Genomic DNA, 22,462 nt, shown 5'->3' on the forward strand with positions numbered 1-22,462 from the left:
TATAATGTATAGGTCAGGTTGTCAATGCCTAAATCAGCATATCAATGTTCACATCACAAAAACAGAGACAGGCAGGCATTTTGGGTCTCTAGATAAAAGTACATAATACAACTGGTTTATGAAGCACACTCACCAAAGCACAACAAAATAATTCAAATCTGTTTAAGTCTCAAATATGGGGCATAAAAGAACACATTTACAACAAATGGATGTAATCACAAAAAACAGCATGGTTTCCTAAGAAAAAAAAGTTCTAGGGGGAAAATAAAGGAAAAGGAAACATTTAGAGTAAAAGAAATTTCAGATAACTTTACCAGCCAAATGCAATGTGTGTACCTGTTTGGACCTGCTTTTAAAAAGTTAATAATAAATTATGAGACAAGAAAAATTACTTTAGCTCTCCTAGTGTTGGTATCTGTCAAATTAGCATAATAACAGTACAAAGTTCATAGTGTTGTGGTAACGATTAAATATGACAATATAGGTAGATCACTTAGCATAGTGCTTGGTGTATAGTATAATTTCAATTATTTATATACTTGGGTATTGGTTGAATTCCTGATACAATTGCTATCAATATTAGTTAGAATGATGTGAGAGGTACATCTTACTCTGTATGTGCTTACGGTGTGTGTACACAATCCCACATACACACTCTGCAACACACCTATGGAATCCCAATGTGAGCCAGTACTGAGCTGGAAGCCTTTTCCTTACACTACCCATTCCATTCCCCATTCTCATGTAGCCCTGCAAAACCAACTGGCCCTGGCCTCACCTTTGGTAAGAGATGCAGGAAAATAATATTGTGGAAGTTTGAAAGAAAAGCCAAGGCAAGGGTTAGGAGAGGAAGGCAAAAGGAAGAACAGTTAAAGGAGGTTAAATATACCACTACATGTCTTCACAGAATTAGGTTGTTCCATGCCTGCCATTTTTAAGGAAAGATAAACACAGTCTTTCAGCACCCACAGGGCTAAGCCTCAGAGACAATCAGTGTTTTCAGCCAGCTGGATCATGTTTGGACAAGAGGCAGAACACATCTGGTCATTAATAGTGATAATGGATCTCTGGTTAAAAGCCATCATTTAGATATACGAAATGTTGCAGCTGACAACTATCATGAGTCAGGTGACTGCATCTTACAAATTTTCATTTCAATTTTTCAAACATTTATTTGGTTTGAGAAAGTGTATACAAAGGTGAAAGAAATACAGTTCATATTTTCAACAAATATACAATCTTGTTTGCATCACAGGAAAATAATTCCAAGACACAGAAAGATAAAACATCTTAAGAGAGTTACAAGTCTCATGGGCCTTTAGGAGATTAAAATGAAGTAAGGTATCAAATGAGAATGAGTTTTTATCTGGTTGGGAATACTGTAAAAGTCCTCATGGAGAAAGTGGGATTTGAGAGAGGCTTTTAAGAAAAGAAGAGAGATGGGAGAAAGTGGTGAAGTGGGGACACTGTCAGGGGATAGAGAAGGGAGGGAATTTTAGCAGGGCTGGAGGGTTGCCAGATGAAATACAGGATGCCCAGTTAAATGTGAATTTCAGATAACAACTAACAGTTTTTTGGTATAAATATGATCTTGGCAAATTTGGGACATATTTGAATTTGAAATGCCCTAGGTTTGTTTAGAGAAATAAGTAAATGGTTTCATAAAAGTTTAGGCTTCATGGAGGAAGGAAATGTTTGAAAGACATTTTGGTCATATGCAGAGGGTCTCAGATTTCATACAGGAGAAGGAAAACTTAATTTTATGGGGACTATAGAGGCATTGTTAGGGGTGTGTGTGTGTGTGTGTGTGTGTGTGTGTGTGTGTGTGTGTGTGTGATTGATATGATGCACTATAGAAAGAATACTATGACAGTGATGAGAACAAGTAAAATTAAGATAGGAAGCTGGCCAGGAAGTGACCAATAGTGGTGATGTTAATTGAGGTGATGGAAGTAGCTTGGGAACGGAGATGGTCGAGATAGAGTGGAGTAGAAGCAACAGATTGCATCTTGGGACAAAAGAGATATAGAGTCAAAGATGCCTACAAGTTTATGCTTACTGACTGGGAGGATGATGACTTTTGTTAGCAGCTGTGTAAAGAGGAAGAGCTGGTTTTAGGAAAAACAGATAATATGAAATAGGGATTATGTCAGGAATAACGGGCAGGGCAAGCATCCACATACAGATGCTCAGTAAGTGATTACAAATATTTTTCTGAGCTCAGTGATTTCATATTCTAGATATTTGATCTGTTAAATTCAATGAGTTGTTCAAAATTCAAGGAACCCCTCTAGTTCACAATTAGAGGCAAAAGAAGAAACAGTGATAGAACAACAAAAAGAGAGAACAAGAATAATGAAAAACTTGTGCTGAATCTTGGAAATCCTACAGTCAAAGTCAATAATCACTCTCAAATCATTCAGAGAGGGACTTCCCTGGTGGTGCAGTGGTTAAGAATATGCCTCCCATGCAGTGGTTAGGAGTCTGCCTGCCAATGCAGGGGACTTGGGTTTGATCCCTGGTCCAGAAAGATCCCACATGCCGTGGAACAGCTAAGCCCATGCACCACAAATACTGAGCCTGAGCTCTAGGGCCCACAAGCCACAACTACTGAGCCCGTGAGCCACAACTACTGAAGCCCATGTGCCTAGAGCCTGTGCTCCACAATAAGAGAAGCCACCGCAATGAGAAGCCTGTGCACCGCAACGAAGAGTAGCCCCTGCTCGCCCCAACTAGAGAAAGCCCGTGTGCAACAATGAAGACCCAACGCAGCCAAAAATAAAATAAAATAAATTAATTAATTAATTAATTTAAAAAAATCGTTCGGAGAAGTCAAGACTATAAACAGAACCAGCAATGGCTCTGGTAAATTTTGACAGAGCTGTTTTAGGAAAGGAGCATGGCTGGGAGCCATGTTTTTGGAGCCTAAGGAGTAAATGGGTGGTGAGGAAGCAGAGGAAACCAAAGCTATTATGAGGACTGGTGCTTGAAGAGAAAATCAAAGAGAAGGAGCCAGCAGAGGAAAGACTGAAGATTTAATTAAAAAGAGGAGCAAATTCTGAAGGGCATCCAGCAATAAGATAAATGTGTATATGACAAGATTAGCCTTAGAAAGAAGAGAAAATCTTCCTCAGAGTTAAATGGAAGGAAGGGAGGAAAGACAGAAGAATTTTAAGTATTTGAACTGTGACATTGAGGGAGTTGATATTTAGTCTCCACTTTTGAGTAAGAAAGAAAGTGACATTATATGCCTTGAGAGGAGCAGGGTGGAGGGCTCGTGTACCATGGATGTAAGTCCCATCTCCTGCCACATCTTACAGCACATCTCAGACATCCATCCTTTATTTAGATCCCTGGCAAAGTGGAATAGGAAGTAATCATGATTGCAGGGTTATTCCTTGGTGTGACACATTTTGTCGCAGCAACGGAAATCTGAGAGTAAGAAGCACAATGGGATGTAGTTTCTTCTATGTACTGAATGCCTGTTGCACAGTACCCTGGCTCTTCTAGAAGCACCAGACCCCCATCAGACACCACTCTGTCATTTTAGAGTGTTTACACAACCATGTGCCATCTCTGCGGTATAAAATATGATTTGACATAGTTCACAAAAATAGCAAACAGCTAACTCTATTCTTGTGCCTTTATATAAACTAGATTATAACATTTCATATTGAGTTTGAATATAGCAAAATTTGATTCAATTTATTGATATGGTCTTATGATTATGGAGTTCCTAGTTAAAGAGGCTTTCAGGTACGTTCAGAAAATCCCATTGACCCCATAATTGCTAAAAACAACCCATTAATGCATGGTATCATTTCATGATGACTATATCTGGACTTATGGATGAGGCAGGAAGTTTCATTCTCCTGATCCCTTGTCTACAATAAGTACAGCCATAAATATGTCAACACCTATGTTATACTATAAGGATTTTCTAGTTCCTGTGTTTAGGAAGTGATATATGGTGGTTATTCCTGAAAAGACAACTACAAAGAGAAAAGTACAGATTGTCCTTTCTAAGCCTAGAAAATGTTATATCAGAGGAATGAAAATGAACAGCCATAATATAGGATCATAGAAGCACTGAAATTTAGATTTGACAGAGAATTTAGGGATGATTTTGTCTAATTCCTTTCTCTTTAAGGCTGAGTAATCTAAAGCCAAGAGAGAGGAAATAGCTTACTGTAGGGCACAAACTAGTCAGGCCACATGTCTCTTTGACTCAAAGTCCCAGGTGCTTCCACTCTGCCACAATGATAAATTTCTACCAGGCTTCTGGAGAATTATTCCCAGGGCCAGAAGAGTGGGTGTATTGTACATACTGGCACTCAGTGAATGTTTTCTTAATTGGACAGCTGTATCTCTGTTTTGGTCACTGACACACCTGGGAGTTAGAGAACCACCCTCAGCACACAACTTTTCCAGTACCTAGTAAGGCAATATCAGGCACAACAACTTTACAAAAATATAACTTAGAATTTATATGTATTAACATATTCATTATTTCACTAGAACTTCCTTAGTCCATTGTTGCACATGATAAAACTAAGGATCAGTAAATTTATATAACTTATTTAAGGTCAAGCAATCAGAAAATGGTATAGAGTTTGAGCCCAACTTTGGTCCTCTGACTCCAGTTATCATACCAGTTGTTATACCTCATGGTTTCTCCAGGATATTTATAACCTCTAGGGTAAAGAAAACCAAATCTGTGAGGGAGGAGATAGGAATATGGGAAGGAGGGGAGAGATATCAGACTGGTGTGAGGCTCTTATGAAAAAAGCCAATGCCAGAAACAGATCAGAGTCCAATAATAGATGAAGCATTTGTGTTTTTCTTGGAGAGATCTGTTGGCGGGATCCTAGCTACAAAGGCCTGGGTTGGCTCCAAAAAGGAGAAAGCAATGCTATGCAACTTGGAAGAAGGTATTGACTTTAAATTCATCTGAAAGACAGTGGGGTGAGAAAAGCACAGGTATGGGAATCAGGAAACCTGGATTTTAGTCCTAATTCTATCATTTGTTGTGCCCTTAGATCAGGCCCCTCCCCCTTTTATGCCTCAGTTTTCTCATTTTAAAATGAGGTGTATTCAAATTCATCGTTCTCAGATATTTTTCTTCCTTTGCATCGTTGCCATTGGTAGAGGCTGCCAATAATTCAGAAAATGCCTGAAGTGAGACTCTATAAACTGAGAATGCAACCCACATTCTTGCTTGCAAAAAGTCGAGGTGTCTTTTTTTTTTTAACAAAACAATTTTTTATACACTTTTGAGTAATCACATACAGTGAATATACATGTAGTCGATAGGCCTGCTAAGTTGGGTCACAGAATTATTCTCTTAGAAAACTTCAGAAGGATAATTCATCACTTTATACCTTAGTTATATGTGATAGAAGCTACATAGGTAATAGAAAAATTACAACTGATTTCCATTGTATGAACCATCACTAATTACCACCACTGCTCTTGGATGAGTAGATTTCATCTGTAGAAATATCAATACACTCAAGGGACTTGTTAGTTTATTTCACCATTTTTCTGAGAAGATTTTAGGTCAGAGATTTTTAACTAGAGTTGACAGCTCCTGGGGTACTGAAAGAGTGGGAAAATTCCAAAGATCATTTTGCCAGCATCAACTGAAGCTATTTTACTGTGCAAATGAAGACCAAAGCTATCAACTAAATAGCCAACCATTAGTATAAATTCAAAACTTATATCACAGGGAGGACCTTCAAGATGGCAGAGGAGTAAGACGTGGAGATCACCTTCCTCCCCACAAATACATCAAAAATACATCTACATGTGGAACAACTCCTACAGAACACCTACTGAACGCTGGCAGAAGACCTCAGACCTCCCAAAAGGCAAGAAACTCCCCACGTACCGGGGTAGGGCAAAAGAAAAAACGAAAAACAGAGACAAAAGAATAGGGATGGAACCTGCACCAGTGGGAGGGAGCTGTGAAGGGGGAAAGGTTTCCACACACTAGGAAGCCCCTTCGCAGGCGGAGACTGCGGGTGGCAGAGGTGGGCGCTTCGGAGCCGTGGAGGAGAGCACAGCAACAGGGGTGCGGAGGGCAAAGCGCAGAGATTCCCGCACAGAGGATCGGTGCCGACCAGCACTCAACAGCCTGAGAGGCTTGTCTGCTCACCACCAGGGTGGATGGGGGATGGGAGCTGAGGCTCAGGATTCAGAAGTCAGATCCCAGGGAGAGGACTGGGGTTGGATGGGTGAACACAGCCTGAAGGGGGCTAGTGTACCACAGCTAGTCGGGAGGGAGTCTGGGAAAAAGTCTGGAACTGCCTAAGAGGCAAGAGACCATTGTTTCGGGGTGTGTGAGGAGAGGGGATTCAGAGCACCACCTAAACGAGCTCCAGAGATGGGCGCAAGCCACAGCCATCAGCGCGGGCACCAGAGACGGACATGAAATGTTAAGGCTGCTACTGCAGCCACCAAGAAGCCTGTGTGCAAGCACAGGTCACTATTCACACCTCCCCTCCTGGGAGTCTGTGCAGCCCGCCATTGCCAGGGTCCCATGATCCAGGGACAATGTCCCCGGGAGAACACATGGCATGCCTCAGGCTGTTGCAACATCACGCTGGCCTCTACCCCGCAGGCTTGCCCTGCATTCTGCACCCATCCATCCCTCCCGGACTGAGTGAACCAGAGCTCCCTAATCAGCCACTCCTTTAACCCCCTCTTGACTGGGCAAAGAACAGATGCCAGAGGGTGACCTACATGCAGAGGCAGGGCCAAATCCAAAGTTGGACCCCAGGAACTGTGCGAACAAAGAAGAGAAAGGGAAATTTCTCCGTGCAGCCTCAGGAACAGCAGAATAAATCTCCACAATCAACTTGATGTACCCTGCATCTGTGGAACACCTGAATAGGCAACGATCATTCCAAAATTGAGGCTGTGGACTTTAGGAGCAACTGTAGACTTGGGATTTGCTGTATGCAACTGACCAGTTTCTGATTTTCATGTTTATCTTAGTTCAGTTTTTAGTGCTTGTTATCATTGGTAGATTTGTTTCTTGGTTTCGTTGCTCACTTCTATTTTTTTATTACTTTAAAAAATTTTTTATTTTAATAATTTCTTAAAACTTTTTATTCTAATGACGTTATTTTATTTTATATTATTTTATTTTTCTTTCTTTCTTTTTTTTTTCTCCCTTTTCTTCTGAGCCATGTGGCTGACAGAGTCTTGGTGCTCCGGCTGGCTGTCAGGCCTGAGCCTCTGGGGTGGGAGAGCCGAGTTCAGGACATTGGATCACCAGAGACCTCCTGGCCCCACATAATATCAATTGGCAAGAGCTCTCCCAGAGATCTCTGTCTCAACACTAAGACCCAGCTCCACTCAACAACCAGCAAGATCCAGTGCTGGACACCCCAGGCCAAACAATTAGCAAGACAGGAACACAACCCCACCCTTTAGCAGAGAGGCTGCCTAAAATCATAGTAAGTTCACAGATACCCCAAAACACACCACCGGACACGGTCCTTCCCACCAGAAAGACAAGATCCAGACACACCCACTAGAACACAGGCACCAGTCCCCTCCACCAGGAAGCCTACACAGCTCACTGAACCAACCTTACCCCATGGGGGCAAACACCATAAACAGCGGGAACTATGAACCTGCAGCGTGTGAAAAAGGAGACCACAAACACAGTAAGTTAAGCAAAATGAGAAGACAGAGAAATATGCAACAGATGAAGGAGCAAAGTTAAAACCCACCAGACCAAACAAATGAAGAGGAAATAGGCAGTCTACCTGAAAAAGAATTTAAAGTAATGATAGTAAAGATGATCCAAAATCTTGGAAATAGAACGGAGAAAATAGAAGAAACGTTTACTAAGGACCTAGAAGAACTAAAGAGCAAACAAACAACGATGAACAACAAAATAAATGAAATTAAAAATTCTCTAGAAGGAATCAATAGCAGAATACCTGAGGCAGAAGAACGTATAAGTGACCTAGAAGATATAATAGTGGAAATGACTACCACAGAGCAGAATAAAGAAAAAAGAATGAAAAGAATTGAGGACAGTCTCAGAGACTTCTGGGATAATATTAAATGCACCAACATTTGAATTATAGGGTTTCCAGAAGAAGAAGAGAAAAAGAAAGGGTCTGAGAAAATATTTGAAGAGATGTTAGTCGAAAACATCCTTAACACGGGAAAGGAAACAGTCGATCAAGTCCAGGAAGAGCAGAGAGTTCCAAACAGGGTAAACCCAAAGAGAAACATACCAAGACACATATTAATAAAACTATCAAAAATTAAACACAAAGAAAACATATTAAAAGCAGCAAGGGAAAAGCAACAAATAACATACAAGGGAATCCCCATAAGGTTAACAGCTGATTTTCAGCAGAAACTCTGCAAGCCAGAAGGGAGTGGCAGGACAAATTTAAAGTAATGAAAGGGAAAAACCTACAACCAAGATTACTCTACCCAGCAAGGATCTCATTCAGATTTGACAGAGAAATTAAAAGCTTAACAGACAAGCAAAAGGTAAGAGAATTCAGCACCACCAAACCAGCGTTACAACAAATGCTAAAGAAACTTCTCTAAGCATGAAACACAAGAGAGGGAAAAAACCTACAAAAGCAAACCCAAAACAATTAAGAAAATGGTAATAGGAACATACATTTTGATAATTACCTTAAATGTAAATGGATTAAATGCTCCAACCAAAAGACATAGATTGGCTGAATGAATATAAAAACAAGACCTGTATATATGCTGTCTAAAAGAGACCCACTTAAGACCTAGGGACACATACAGACTGAAAGTGAGGGGAGGGAAAGAGATATTGCATGCAACTGGAAATCAAAAGAAAGCTGGAGTAGCAATTCTCATATCAGATAAAATAGACTTTATAATAAAGACTATTATAAGAGACAATAAAGGACACTAAAAAATGATCAAGGGATCAATCCAAGAAGAAGATATAACAACTGTAAATATTTATGCACCCAACATAGCAGCACCTCAATACATAAGGCAAATGCTAACAAACATAAAGGGGAAATTGACAGTAACACAATAATATTAGGGGACTTTAACACCCCAATTTCTCCAATGGACAGATCAACCAAAATGAAAATTAATAAGGAAACACAAGCTTTAAATGACACATTAAACAAGATGGACTTAATTCATATTTATAGGACATTCCACCCCGAAACAACAGAATACACTTTCTTCTCAAGTGCTCATGGAACATACTCCAGCAGGATAGACCATATCTTGGGTCACAAATCAAGCATTGGTAAATTTAAGAAAATAGTAATCATATCAAGTATCTTTATCAAAACGCAATGCTATGAGGCTAGATATCAGTTACGGGAAAACAACTGCAAAAAATACAAACACATGGAGGCTAAACAATACACTACTAAATAACTAAGAGATCACTGAAGAAATCAAGGAGGAAATCAAAAAATACCTAGAAACAAAGGACAACGAAAACACAATGACCCAAAACCTATGGAATGCAGCAAAAGCAGTTCTAAGAGGGAAGTTTATAGCAATACAATCCTACCTCAAGAAACAAGAAACATCTCAAATAAACAACCTATCCTTACACCTAAAGCAATTAGACAAAGAAGAACAAAAAACCCTAAAGTTAGCAGAAGGAAAGAAACCATAAGGATCAGATCAGAAATAAGTGAAAAAAAATGAAGGAAACAATAGTAAAGCTCAATAAAACTAAAAGCTGGTTCTTAGAGAAGATAAACAAAATTAATATACCATTAGCCAGGCTCATCAAAACAATTAATAAAGGGAGAAGACTCAAATCAACAGAATTCGAAATGAAAAAGGAGAAGTAACAAATGACACTGCAGAAATGCAAAGGATCATGAGAGATGACTACAAGCAGCTATATGTCAATAAAATGGACAACCTGGAAGAAATGGACAAATTCTTAGAAAAGCACAACCTTCCGAGACTGAACCAGGAAGAAATAGAAAATATAAACAGACCAATCACAAGCACTGAAATTGAGACTGTGATTAAAAATCTTCTAACAAACAAAAGACCGGGACCAGATGGCTTCACAGGCAAATTCTAACAAACATTTAGAGAAGAGCTAATACCTATCATTCTCAAACTCTTCCAAAATATAGCAGAGGGAGGAACACTCCCAAACTCATTCTAGGAGGCCACCATCACCCTGATACCAAAACCAGACAAAGATGTCACAAAAAAAGAAAACTACAGGCCAATATCACTGATGAACATTGATGCAAAAATCCTCAATAGAATACTAGCAAACATAATCCAACAGCACATTAAAAGGATCATTCACCATCATCAAGTGGTGTTTATCCCAGGATTCAAGAATTCTTCAATATACGCAAATCAATCAATGTGATACACCATATTAACAAACTGAAGGATAAAAAACATATGATAATCTCAATAGATGCAGAAAAGTCTTGAGACAAAATTCAACACCCATTTATGGAAAAAACCCTCCAGAAAGTAGGCGTAGTGAGAACTTATGTCAACATAATAAAGGCCATGTAAGACAAATCCATAGCCAACATCGTTCTCAATGATGAGATTGAGTTGATGAAAAACTGAAACCATTTCCACTAAGATCAAGAGCAAGACAAGGTTTCCCACTCTCGCCACTATTATTCAACATAGTTTGGAAGTTTTAGCCACAGCAATCAGAATAAAAAGAAATAAAAGGAATCCAAATCAGAAAAGAAGAAGTAAACTGTCACTGTTTGCAGATGACATGATACTATGCATAGAGAATCCTATAGATGCTACCAGAAAACTACAAGAGCTAATCAATGAATTTGGTAAAGTAGCAGGATACAAAATTAATGCACAGAAATCTCTTGCATTCCTATACACTAATGATGAAAAATCTGAAAGTGAAATTAAGGAAACACTCCCATTCACCACTGCAACAAAAAGGATAAAATACCTAGGAATAAACCTACCTAAGGAGACAAAAGGCCGGTATGCAGAAAACTGTAAGACACTGATGAAAGAATTTAAAGATGATACAGACAGATGGAGAGATATACCATGTTCTTGGATTGGAAGAATCAACATTGTGAAAATGACTATACTACCCAAAGCAATCTACAGATTCAATGAAATCCCTATCAAACTACCAAGGGCATTTTTCACAGAAGTAGAACAAAACATTTCACAATTTGTATGGAAACACAAAAACCCCAAATAACCAAAGCAATCTTGAGAAAGAAAAACGGAGCTGGATGAATCACGCTCCATGACTTCAGACTATACTACAAAACTACAGTAATCAACACAGTATGGTACTGGCATAAAAACAGAAATATAGACCAATGGAAGAGGAAAGAAAGCCCAGAGATAAACCCACACACATATGGCCACCTTATCTTTGATAAAGGAGGCAAGAATATACAATGGAGAAAAGACAGCCTCTTCAATAAGTGGTGCTGGGAAAACTTGACAGCTACTTATAAAAGAATGAAATTAGAACACTCCCTAACACCATACACAAAAATAAACTCAAAATGGATTAAAGACCTAAATGTAAGTTCAGACACTATAAAACTCTTAGAGGAAAACATAAATGACATAAATCACAGCAAATCCTTTTTGACCCACCTCCTAGAGAAATGGAAATAAAAACAAAAATAAACAAATGGGACCTAGTGAAACTTAAAAGCTTTGGCACAACAAAGGAAACCATAAACAAGATGAAAAGGCAGCCCTCAGAATGGGAGAAAATATTTGCAAGTGAAGCAAGTGACAATGGATTAATCTCCAAAGTATACAAGCAGCTCATGCAGCTCAATATCAAAAAAACAAACAACCCAACCCAAAAATGGGCAGAGGACCTAAATAAACATTTCTCCAAAGAAGATATATAGATTGCCAACAAACACATGAAAGGATGCTCAACATCACTAATCAGTAGAGAAATGAACATCAAAACTACAATGAGGTATCACCTCACACCCATCAGAATGGCCATCATCAAAGCATCTACAAAGAATAAATGCTGGAGAGGGTGTGGAGAAAAGGGAACCTTCTTGCACTGTTGTTGGGAATGTAAATTGATACAGCCACTGTGGAGAACAGTATGGGGGTTCCTTAAAAAACTAAAAATAGAGCTACCATACGACACAGCAATCCCACTACTGGGTATATATCTTGAGAAAACCATAATTCTAAAAGAGTCATGTACCACAATGTTCACTGCAGTTCTTTTTACAATAGCCAGGACATGGAAGCAACCTAAGCGTCAGTCAACAGATGAATGGATAAAGAAGACGTGGCACATATATACAATGGAATATTACTCAGCCATGAAAAGAAACGAAGTTGAGTTATTTGTAGTGAGGTGGATGGACCTTGAGTGTGTCATACAGAGTGAAGTCAGTCAGAAAGAGAAACACAAATACCGTATGCTAACACATATATATGGAATCTACAAAAAAAAAGGTTCTGAAGAACCTAGGGGCAGGACAGGAATAACGACGCAGATGTAGAGAATGGACTTGAACACATGGGGAGGGGGAAGGGTAAGCTGGGAAAAAGTGAGAGAGTGGCATGGACATATATACACTACCAATTGTAGACTAGATAGCTAGTGGGAAGCTTCTGCCTAGCACAGGGAGATCAGCTCAGTGCTTTGTGACCACCTAGAGGGTGGGACAGGATAGGTGGGAGGGAGACACAAGAGGGAGGGGATATGGGGCTATACGTATGCATATAGCTGATTCATTTTGTTATATCCAGATAACTAATGCAACAACGTTAAGCAATTATACTCCATTAAAGATGTTTAAAAAAAAAGTTTTATCATAGATAAATTCTTTTCACTTGCATTTTGTTTTCGGATATTGGACACACATTAATTCTAGACGGTTGGCCCTTAACCACAGTTTTAGCTTGGCATTGATGCCATATAAAGGATTTTAGGGCACTTATGAATACTCTAAAATAATAGGAAAATTTCATCAGCTTCTCAAAGGGATCACAAAGATTAACAAAGGTTAAAGAACCACCACTCTACACATCCTACAATAACATGTTACAATTCAAATATTTCTTTCGTAAAACTGGTAGCTGATTTGAACTGTAGCCTAAAAGTTTTAATCAACCCTTAACTACCTGAGTGTTAGTAACAGACCTCTATAAGTGTATAATACCTCTTTTACACTTGATTCTTTAAAAAAAATAAATGAAACAAAACACTCTGTGGTGCACAACATTGTTGATAGAAATTAAAGGTAACATAAACATATAAAGATATATTCATGGTTAGAAAACCTGATAATTTTAAATTGTCAATTCTCCCCAAACTGATCTATAGATTCAATGCACTTAATTATAAGCCCAGCAGACTTTTTTGGGTAGAAATCAACAAGTTGATCCTAAAAGTTATAGGGAGATGCAAAGAACCTAGAATTTCCAAAGCAATTTTTAAACAGTCAGTATAAAGTTGAAGGACTTACATTATGGGACTTCATAACTTAACAAATAGCTATGCTAATTAAATAGTGTGATACTGTCTAAGGACGGACCAAAAGAACAGTGGAACAAAATAAATCCTAGAAATAGACCCACAATTATTCAGTCAAAGGTACCAACACTATCTGAAGGGAAAAGCAAAGTCTTTTCAATAAACAGTACTAGAATAACTGTAAAGCCATATGGAAAAAAATGAACCTCAATCCCTACCTCATAAGAAACACAAAAATTAATTTAATGTGGATCACATACATGAAAATAAAAATGAAAACGTAAGAGATTTAAGGGAATAAAATCACTTTGCATCTTCTAAAAGTCACCACAAAATATTTTCCTATTTCTTCAAAATGTTGTTTCTCAATTCCATTTCATAATTAAGTAGCTATAGAGAATACCTAGAACACATTATAATTGAGTCTGGGTGGACCGAAGATAATCAAACAATTGGCTAAAAAAAATTTAACTTCTAGAATAAGCTGGATGTGAAATCTGTCTAACAAAAACACATATTCTTATTACTATGTTTATTATTTGAGGATCACGGCAAAAAATTCACTTTCCTTTGATGGACAAAGTTGTCTAGATTTAGCTCGAATTGTTCTAAAGAGATTTTCTGAACTTTAATATAATGTTATTATAAAGATTAAAGAGTCTATATATTCACCTACTTGCCTTTCTCCCCCTCTGTCCATTTCCAAGAGTAAAAATTAAACAACAACGTGAACAACAACAGTAAAACATGCAACACAAAGCTGCTTACCGGAGTCCGTAGAGAACTGTTCCATCAGGATGCAGTCGGATCATTCGATTTTTCACTGTAACCCCATGCACAAATGATTTCTTGTCATTCAGAAAGTAGGTGTCTGGTACCCAGAGTTGGTCAGCTACCCTGTTGTCTAGCGTGAGGTTTAGTGGGATTCCAGAATAAGAAAGCCTTTTGTCTTTCCAAGACTGCTGGAAATACATGGTGAGTGTATAATCCTGCAAAAAAAGGAAACCGAACAAAGAATTTTACCATCATCACCACCATCATCATCATCATCATCATCATCATCAACATCATCATCATCATCATCACCATCTAAAAGCCTTTTTGGTAAGAATGTGATAGCATGTGGTACTGCGGATACCTAGAGACTCACCATTCTGTGGTCACAAAGCACTGAGCTGATCTCCCTGTGCTAGGTTGACTCACCAACCTCCCCTACAAGGTTATATTTGAATATATTGAAATTTGCACCTCCAAGTATAGGGCAACCGATAGGTTAGAAGTACTAGTGCAATAATTGAATGCATACAGAAGCATTTGCACCAATATAGAGTAAATCCATTTAATTGAATTTTAAGGTTTGATGTTAAGGTAATGATATCATGGGGAAGGCTGTAAAGGGAAGTTGTACCTGTAGATTCATGTTCACAAAAATCTACTTCTGGATATTGTATTTATAGTACTGCTTGATTCAGGAATTGGTTTGAGTTCAGAGATGGGTTTGTACTCGAGTTTGTTTCCCCATCTCCTGTAAAAGGTTACACTAAGGACATACCTTTGCACTTTTCTTTCTGCCCAGGTTTCCCCTGGCAGTGGGAGACAGGAAGATTTGGGCTCAATAAATGTGTCAAGCTCACAGGAGAGGAATGGTGAAGATTATCTTAGAGCTTTAGTTGTATGTTTTTAAAGAACTCTATTAATACAAAGTGTAATTGTCCATTAAAAGAATAAGAGGTAGCAGTAAAATCATAAAGACTTAAGATGTGGTCCCAATATTATAAAAACAGAAAGTTCACTTTTTCTTTTAAACGATATTTATCTGTCAACAGCTTTAGCTGGATGCTTTAGCAACAATTAAGAAAACATGTCATAATTCCTTCACAACTCTGTGTACTGCCATTGTTATATATACCACTGTTTGGGAAGCATTGGCTCCGATCATGTCTTACATCTGGGCAAATTGCACTTCATCTAGATACCTATATGGATATTTATGAATTTCTGAAATATCTTAAATGATAAGACAATATTTGTTCTGGATAATGAGTTCCAATGTCCTTTAACCACTATATTCAAGAATGCTCACACTGTTTACTCAGAAATAATCTTGCAATAATTCAAAGCCATTCTTTCTTGTTCAATGACAAGGACATTTGCTCTTCGCTACTAATCATACAATATCCTTTTTATAGGTCTGAAACCTCCTTCCACCTTACCTTCATTTAACAGAAAAAGAGAACCCACAGGGTTATACACAATTCTCTTCTCAACTGCTAACACCTGCATTTGCATCCTCTTCAAGCTCTTTACATCAATACCTTTATGGAGGACAATGAATTGAACAGATTCTGGGACTTAGATTCTAAAACACCTCCATTCCAAAATCTACCACATGTAGAGCTATGTAACCATGAGCAACTAACTTAACCCCTTATATGTCAGATGTCTCATTTCTAAAATAAAAATAGCATTTTACTAGCTTATTGAAAGCATTACTTGGGAGAATCATGGTGCAAGTACTTTAGAAACTAACATGCTAAACAAATATATTATCTTCAAAAATTGTTGCTATTTAAAGATTAATATCATACTTCCAAATTATTTGGAGTGTACGTATTCGTTTTCATAAGCATTTCCACTTTTAAAGAGATGTTTATAAAAGAACCTGCAGGAAGAAGGACCCTGGTAACCATGAAAGTAAGCAACTGTCTGTCTTGTAAGTCTTGTTGTTGGGGTCTTGTTTGTAATTCAGACAATGTAAGAAAATGAATGACTAGCTCAGCACAATCAGCAATGGGTTACATGTTTCACTACTCACGCTCAATACACATTAGCCTCCAACTCTCGTGAGCGCTACAGAGGATTTCCTCACAATGAGACCATGAGGCAAAATCCTTACTCCTCATTCTCCTCAACAAAGTTTTAATGTGTGATGAGTAAAAACTTATTATAAAATACAAATGAGAGTCTTGGAGGAAGATGGCGGAAGAGTAGGACGCGGAGATCACCTTCCTCCACAAGATACATCAGAAATACATCTACACGTGGAACAACTCCTACAGAACACCTACTGAACGCTGGCAGAAGACCTCAGACCGCCCAAAAGGCAAGAAACCCCCCCACGTACCTGGGTGGGGCAAAAGTAAAAAGAATAAACAGAGACAAAAGAATAGGGACAGGACCTGCACCAGTGGGAAGGAGCCGTGAAGGAGGAAAGGTTTCCAAACACTAGAAGCCCCTTCGCGGGCGGAGACTGCAGGTGGCTGAGGCGGGGGAGCTTCGAGGCCACGGAGGAGAGCACAGCAACAGGGGTGAGGAGGGCAAAGCGGAGAGATTCCCACACAGAGGACCGGTGCCGACCGGCACTCACCAGCATGAGAGGCTTCGCTGCTCACCCGCCGGGGCGGGCGGGGCTGGGAGCTGAGGCTCGGGCTTCGGTCAGAGCACAGGGAGAGGACTGGGGTTGGCGGCGTGAACACAGCCTGAAGGGGGCTAGTGCTCCACGGCTAGCCGGGAGGGAGTCCGGGGAAAAGTCTGGAGCTGCCGAAGAGGCAAGAGACTTTTTCTTCCCTCTTTGTTTCCTGGTGCGCGAGGAGAGGGGATTAAGAGCGCCGCTTAAAGGAGCTCCAGAGACGGGCCCGAGCCGCGGGCTAAAAGCGCGGAGCCCAGAGACGGGCATGAGACGCTAAGGCTGCTGCTGCCGCCACCAAGAAGCCTGTGTGCGAGCACAGGTCACTCTCCACACCTCCTTTCCGGGGAGACTGTGCAGCCCGCCACTGCCAGGGTCCCGGGATCCAGGGACAACTTTCCCAGGAGAACGCACGGCGCCTCAGGCCCGCCCCGCACGCCACGCCCCTCCCTCCCCCAACCCCCGGCCTGAGTGAGCCAGAGCCCGCGAATCAGCGACTTCTTTAAGCCTGTCCTGTCTGAGAGAAGAACAGACGCCTTCCGGCGACCTACACGCAGAGGCGGGGCTAAATCCAAAGCTGAACCCTGGGAGCTGTGAGAACAAAGAAGAGAAAGGGAAATCTCAAGATTTATGATTTTTTTCCCCCGTTTCCTCTTTTTGAGTGTGTATGTGTATGCTTCTGTGTGAGATTTTGTCTGTATAGCTTTGCTTCCACCATTTGTCCTAGGGTTCTATCCGTCCGTTTTTTTGTTTTTTTACTTTTTAAAAACATTTTTAATAATTATTTTTATTTTAATAACTTTATTTTATTTTACCTTACTTTATTTTTTTTCTTTTATCCTCTTTCTTTCTTTCCTTCTACTTTTTCTCCCTTTTATTCTGAGCCGTGTGGCTGAAAGGCTCTTGGTGCTGCAGCCAGGAGCCACTGCTGTGCCTCTGAGGTGGGAGAGCCAGCTTCAGGACACTGGTCCACAAGGGACCTCCCAGCTCCACGTAATATCAAACGGCGAAAAATTCCTAGAGATCTCAATCTCAACACCAACACCCAGCTTCACTCAACGACCAGCAAGCTACAGTGCTGGACACCCTGTGCCAAACAACTAGCAACACAGGAACACAACCCCACCCATTAGCAGACAGGCGGCCTAAAATCATAATAAGTCCACAGACACCCCAAAACACACCACCAGACGTGGACCTGCCCACCAGAAAGACAAGATCCAGCCTCATCCACCAGAACACAGGAACTAGTCCCCTCCATGAGGAAGCCTACACAACCCACTGAACCAACTTTAGCCACTGGGGACAGACACCAAAAACAATGGGAACTACGAACCTGCAGCCTGCAAAAAGGAGACCCCCAAACACAGTAAGATAAGCAAAATGAGAAGACAGAAAAACACACAGCAAATGAAGGAGCAAGATAAAAACTCACACGACCTAACAAATGAAGAGGAAATAGGCAGTCTACTTGAAAAAGAATTCAGAATAATGATAGTAAAGATGATCCAAAATCTTGGAAACAGAATAGAGAAAATGCAAGAAACATTTAACAAGGACCTAGAAGAACTAAAGATGAAACAAGCAACGATGAACAACACAATAACCGAAATTAAAAATACTCTAGAAGGGATCAATACCAGAATAACTGAGGCAGAAGAACGGATAAGTGACCTGGAAGATAAAGTAGTGGAAATAACTACTGCAGAGCAGAATAAAGAAAAAAGAATGAAAAGAACTGAGGACAGTCTCAGAGACCTCTGGGACAACATTAAACACACCAACATTCAAATTATAGGGGTTCCAGAAGAAGAGAAAGAGAAAGGGACTGAGAAAATATTTGAAGAGATTATAGTCGAAAACTTCCCTAATATGGGAAAGGAAATAGTTAATCAAGTCCAGGAAGCACAGAGAGTCCCATACAGAATAAATCCAAGGAGAAACATGCCAAGACACATATTAATCAAAGTGTCAAAAATTAAATACAAAGAAAACATATTAAAAGCAGCAAGGGAAAAACAACAAGTAACACACAAAGTTAACAGCTGATCTTTCAGCAGAAACTCTGCAAGCCAGAAGGGACTGGCAGGATATATTTAAAGTGATGAAGGACAAAAACCTACAACCAAGATTACCCAGCAAGGATCTCATTCAGATTTGATGGAGAAATTAAAATCTTTACAGACAAGCAAAAGCTGAGAGAGCTCAGCACCACCAAACCAGCTTTACAACACATGCTAAAGGATCTTCTCTAGGCAAGAAACTAATAACAAACCCAAAACAATTAAGAAAATGGGAATAGGAACATACATATCGATAATTACCTTAAATGTAAATGGATTAAATGCTCCCACCAAAAGACACAGACTGGTGAATGGATACAAAAACAAGACGCATGTATATGCTGTCTACAAGAGACCCACTTCAGACCTAGAGACACATACAGACTGAAAGTGAGGCGATGGAAAAAGATATTCCATGCAACTGGAAACCAAAAGAAAGCTGGAGTAACAATTCTCATATCAGACAAAATAGACTTTAAAATAAACACTATTAGAAGAGACAAAGAAGGACACTACATAATGATCAAGGGATCGATCCAAGAAGAAGATATAACAATTGTAAATATTTATGCACCCAACATAGGAGCACCTCAATACATAAGGCAAATACTAACAGCCATAAAAGGGGAAATTGGCAGTAACACAATCATAGTAGGGGACTTTAACACCCCACTTTCACCAATGGACAGATCATCCAAAATGAAAATAAATAAGGAAACACAAGCTTTAAATGATATATTAAACAAGATGGACTTAATTGAAATTTATAGGACATTCCATCCAAAAACAACAGAATACATATTTTTCTCAAGTGCTCATGGAACATTCTCCAGGATAGATCATATCTTGGGTCACAAATCAAGCCTTGGTAAATTTAAGAAAATTGAAATTGTATCAAGTATCTTTTCCGACCAGCAGCTCATGCAGCTTAATAACAATAAAACAAACAACCCAATCCAAAAATGCGCAGAAGACCTAAACAGACATTTCTCCAAAGAAGATATACAGTTTGCCAACAAACACATGAAAGAATGCTCAACATCATTAATCATTAGAGAAATGCAAATCAAAACTACAATGAGATATCATCTCACACCGGTCAGAATGCCCATCTTCAAAAAATCTAGAAACAATAAATGCTGGAGAGGGTGTGGAAAAAAGGGAACACTCTTGCACTGCTTGTGGGAATGTGAATTGGTACAGCCACTATGGAGAACAGTATGGAGGTTCCTTAAAAAACTACAAATAGAACTACCATATGACCCAGCAATCCCACTACTGGGCATATACCCTGAGAAACCCATAATTCAAAAAGAGTCATGGGGCTTCCCTGGTGGCGCAGTGGTTGGGAGTCCGCCTGCTGATGCAGGGGACATGGGTTCGTGCCCCGGTCCGGGAGGATCCCACATGCCGCGGAGCAGCTGGGCCTGTGAGCCATGGCCACTGAGCCTGCGCGTGCAGAGCCTGTGCTCCGCAGCGGGAGAGGCCACAGCAGTGAGAGGCCCGCATACCGCAAAAAAAAAAAAAAAAAAAAAAGAGTCATGTACCAAAATGTTCATTGCAGCTCTATTTACAATAGCCAGGAGATGGAAACAACCTAAGTGTCCATAATCGGATGAATGGATAAAGAAGATGTGGCACATATATACAATGGAATATTACTCAGCCATAAAAAGAAATGAAATTGAGCTATTTGTGATGAGGTGGATGGACCTAGATTGTGTCATACAGAGTGAAGTAAGTCAGAAAGAGAAAGACAAATAGCGTATGCTAACACATATATATGGAATCTAAGAAAAGAAAATGTCAAGAAGAACCTAGGGGTAAGAAAGGAATAAAGACACACACCCACTAGAGAATGAACTTGAGGATATTGGGAGGGGGAAGGGTAAGCTGTGACAAAGTGAGAGAGTGGCATGGACATATATACACTACCAAACGTAAAATAGATAGCTAGTGGGAAGCAGCCGCATTGCACAGGGAGATCAGCTCGGTGCTTTGTGACCACCTAGAGGGGTGGGATAGGGAGGGTGGGAGGGAGGGAGACGCAAGAGGGAAGAAATATGGGAACATATGTATATGTATAACTGATTCACTTTGTTATAAAGCAGAAACTAACACACCATTGTAAAGCAATTATACTCCAATAAAGATATTAAAAAATACAAATGATTATAATGACAAATAATACTCTAACAACTAATGTTATAATTAAAATATGTTTGTGGTAAGTAAATAATGGAGAGTGGGAGAAGAAAATAATGTAAACATGAATGATCTCTGCATAGATTAAGAGTGTGTGTGTGTGTGTGTGTGTGTGTGTGTGTGTGTGTAGACTTTCCCCTTCCCTTTCTGGAAACCATTTTGTTTCCTGTAAAGAGAGAACTATACACAAGTAGTGAGATCTTTGCTCTACACAGCTCACTCTATTTTCAGTAAATATTGACTAAACATCACACCATATTTCTCAGTTAAAGCAGTAACTTACCCTGTTTGCAATAAGAAGTCATTCAGTGGAAATTTCTGGATACTAGTATTTTACATTGGGAAGTGGGTGATGTGGAATAAGTATCTTTCAGGACTTTTCTTCTTATTCATTGCTATCTTAATCTGGGACCTGATACTATGATAAATGGTTATATGGACCCATGAGTTTGATAACCTTAAAAAAACTTTTTGAAGCTAATGATAATTGTGATGATAATGATGCAAAATATGGAAAGACCTGAAACAGAGCAATATATCCTTACTATGTATATTTTACCACATGCATGACAATAATTTCCTTCTAGAAAGTGCTCTGTGCTCTGTGGTTTTCACAACCTTGTGAGATAGGCAAATTCTCCCTGAGAGAATTTATGATCTATATCTCTGGGAAACTACTTACTGAATTTTAAATAAATTATTTTTTCTATCTGCACCTTAAATATTAATAGTTACATCTGCATATGATAAAGCCTACGGTATCGTTTTGGTGTATTCTATTCTTAGATGGAAAAGAAAGGCTTAAAATTACTGTATTTTGCTCTCTGTTACAACAGGTTTTTTATTAATCCTTCATTAGTCTAAAGTACAAGCACTCCAGGGAGGATGGAAAGTTTTTGGAAAGAAATAAAAGGTATTAATATTTTGGCCAAGAATGCTGAAATCATTTTTCTTCAAGGTGTGTTTTAAGTGTTCAACCAGCTTTCTCAAGTGTGCAGTCTACTCCTTGAGAGAAAGTGTGACGTATTTAGAAACTATGGGCCATAGGGGACTCGACACTGAGGCAAATTAATGGGATTAACTGGTATGAGATTGCTAATGAAATTCGTCAGGCTAACTCAGGTATGAGAGAATTTGATTCATTGAGGAAAAGCAGGTTAGACGATACCAAATTAGTAGGGCACAATTAAACTCCAAAACCCATACTTTTTAAATCTAAAAATGTTAAAAAAAATAAAAATATTTCTAATAAATCAAAGCAATTCTTTGGAGAATAAAGGAAACATTATTTTT

The 22,462-nt window shown here is 39.2% G+C and overlaps 1 protein-coding gene across 1 annotated transcript in view; it reads right to left on the bottom strand.

Annotated features, from left to right (window-relative positions):
* The window catches only part of GABRB1 (gamma-aminobutyric acid type A receptor subunit beta1), a 400,458-nt gene that overhangs the window by 253,567 nt on the left and 124,429 nt on the right, over nucleotides 1-22,462 (bottom strand). The window contains exon 4 of the mRNA XM_004268298.4: nucleotides 14,264-14,484. Coding sequence (XP_004268346.1) covers nucleotides 14,264-14,484 — 221 coding nt within the window. The remainder of the gene's footprint in view (nucleotides 1-14,263; nucleotides 14,485-22,462) is intronic.

This window comes from Orcinus orca, chromosome 4 (genome assembly GCF_937001465.1).
Source record: "Orcinus orca chromosome 4, mOrcOrc1.1, whole genome shotgun sequence".
NCBI lineage: Eukaryota > Metazoa > Chordata > Mammalia > Artiodactyla > Delphinidae > Orcinus > Orcinus orca.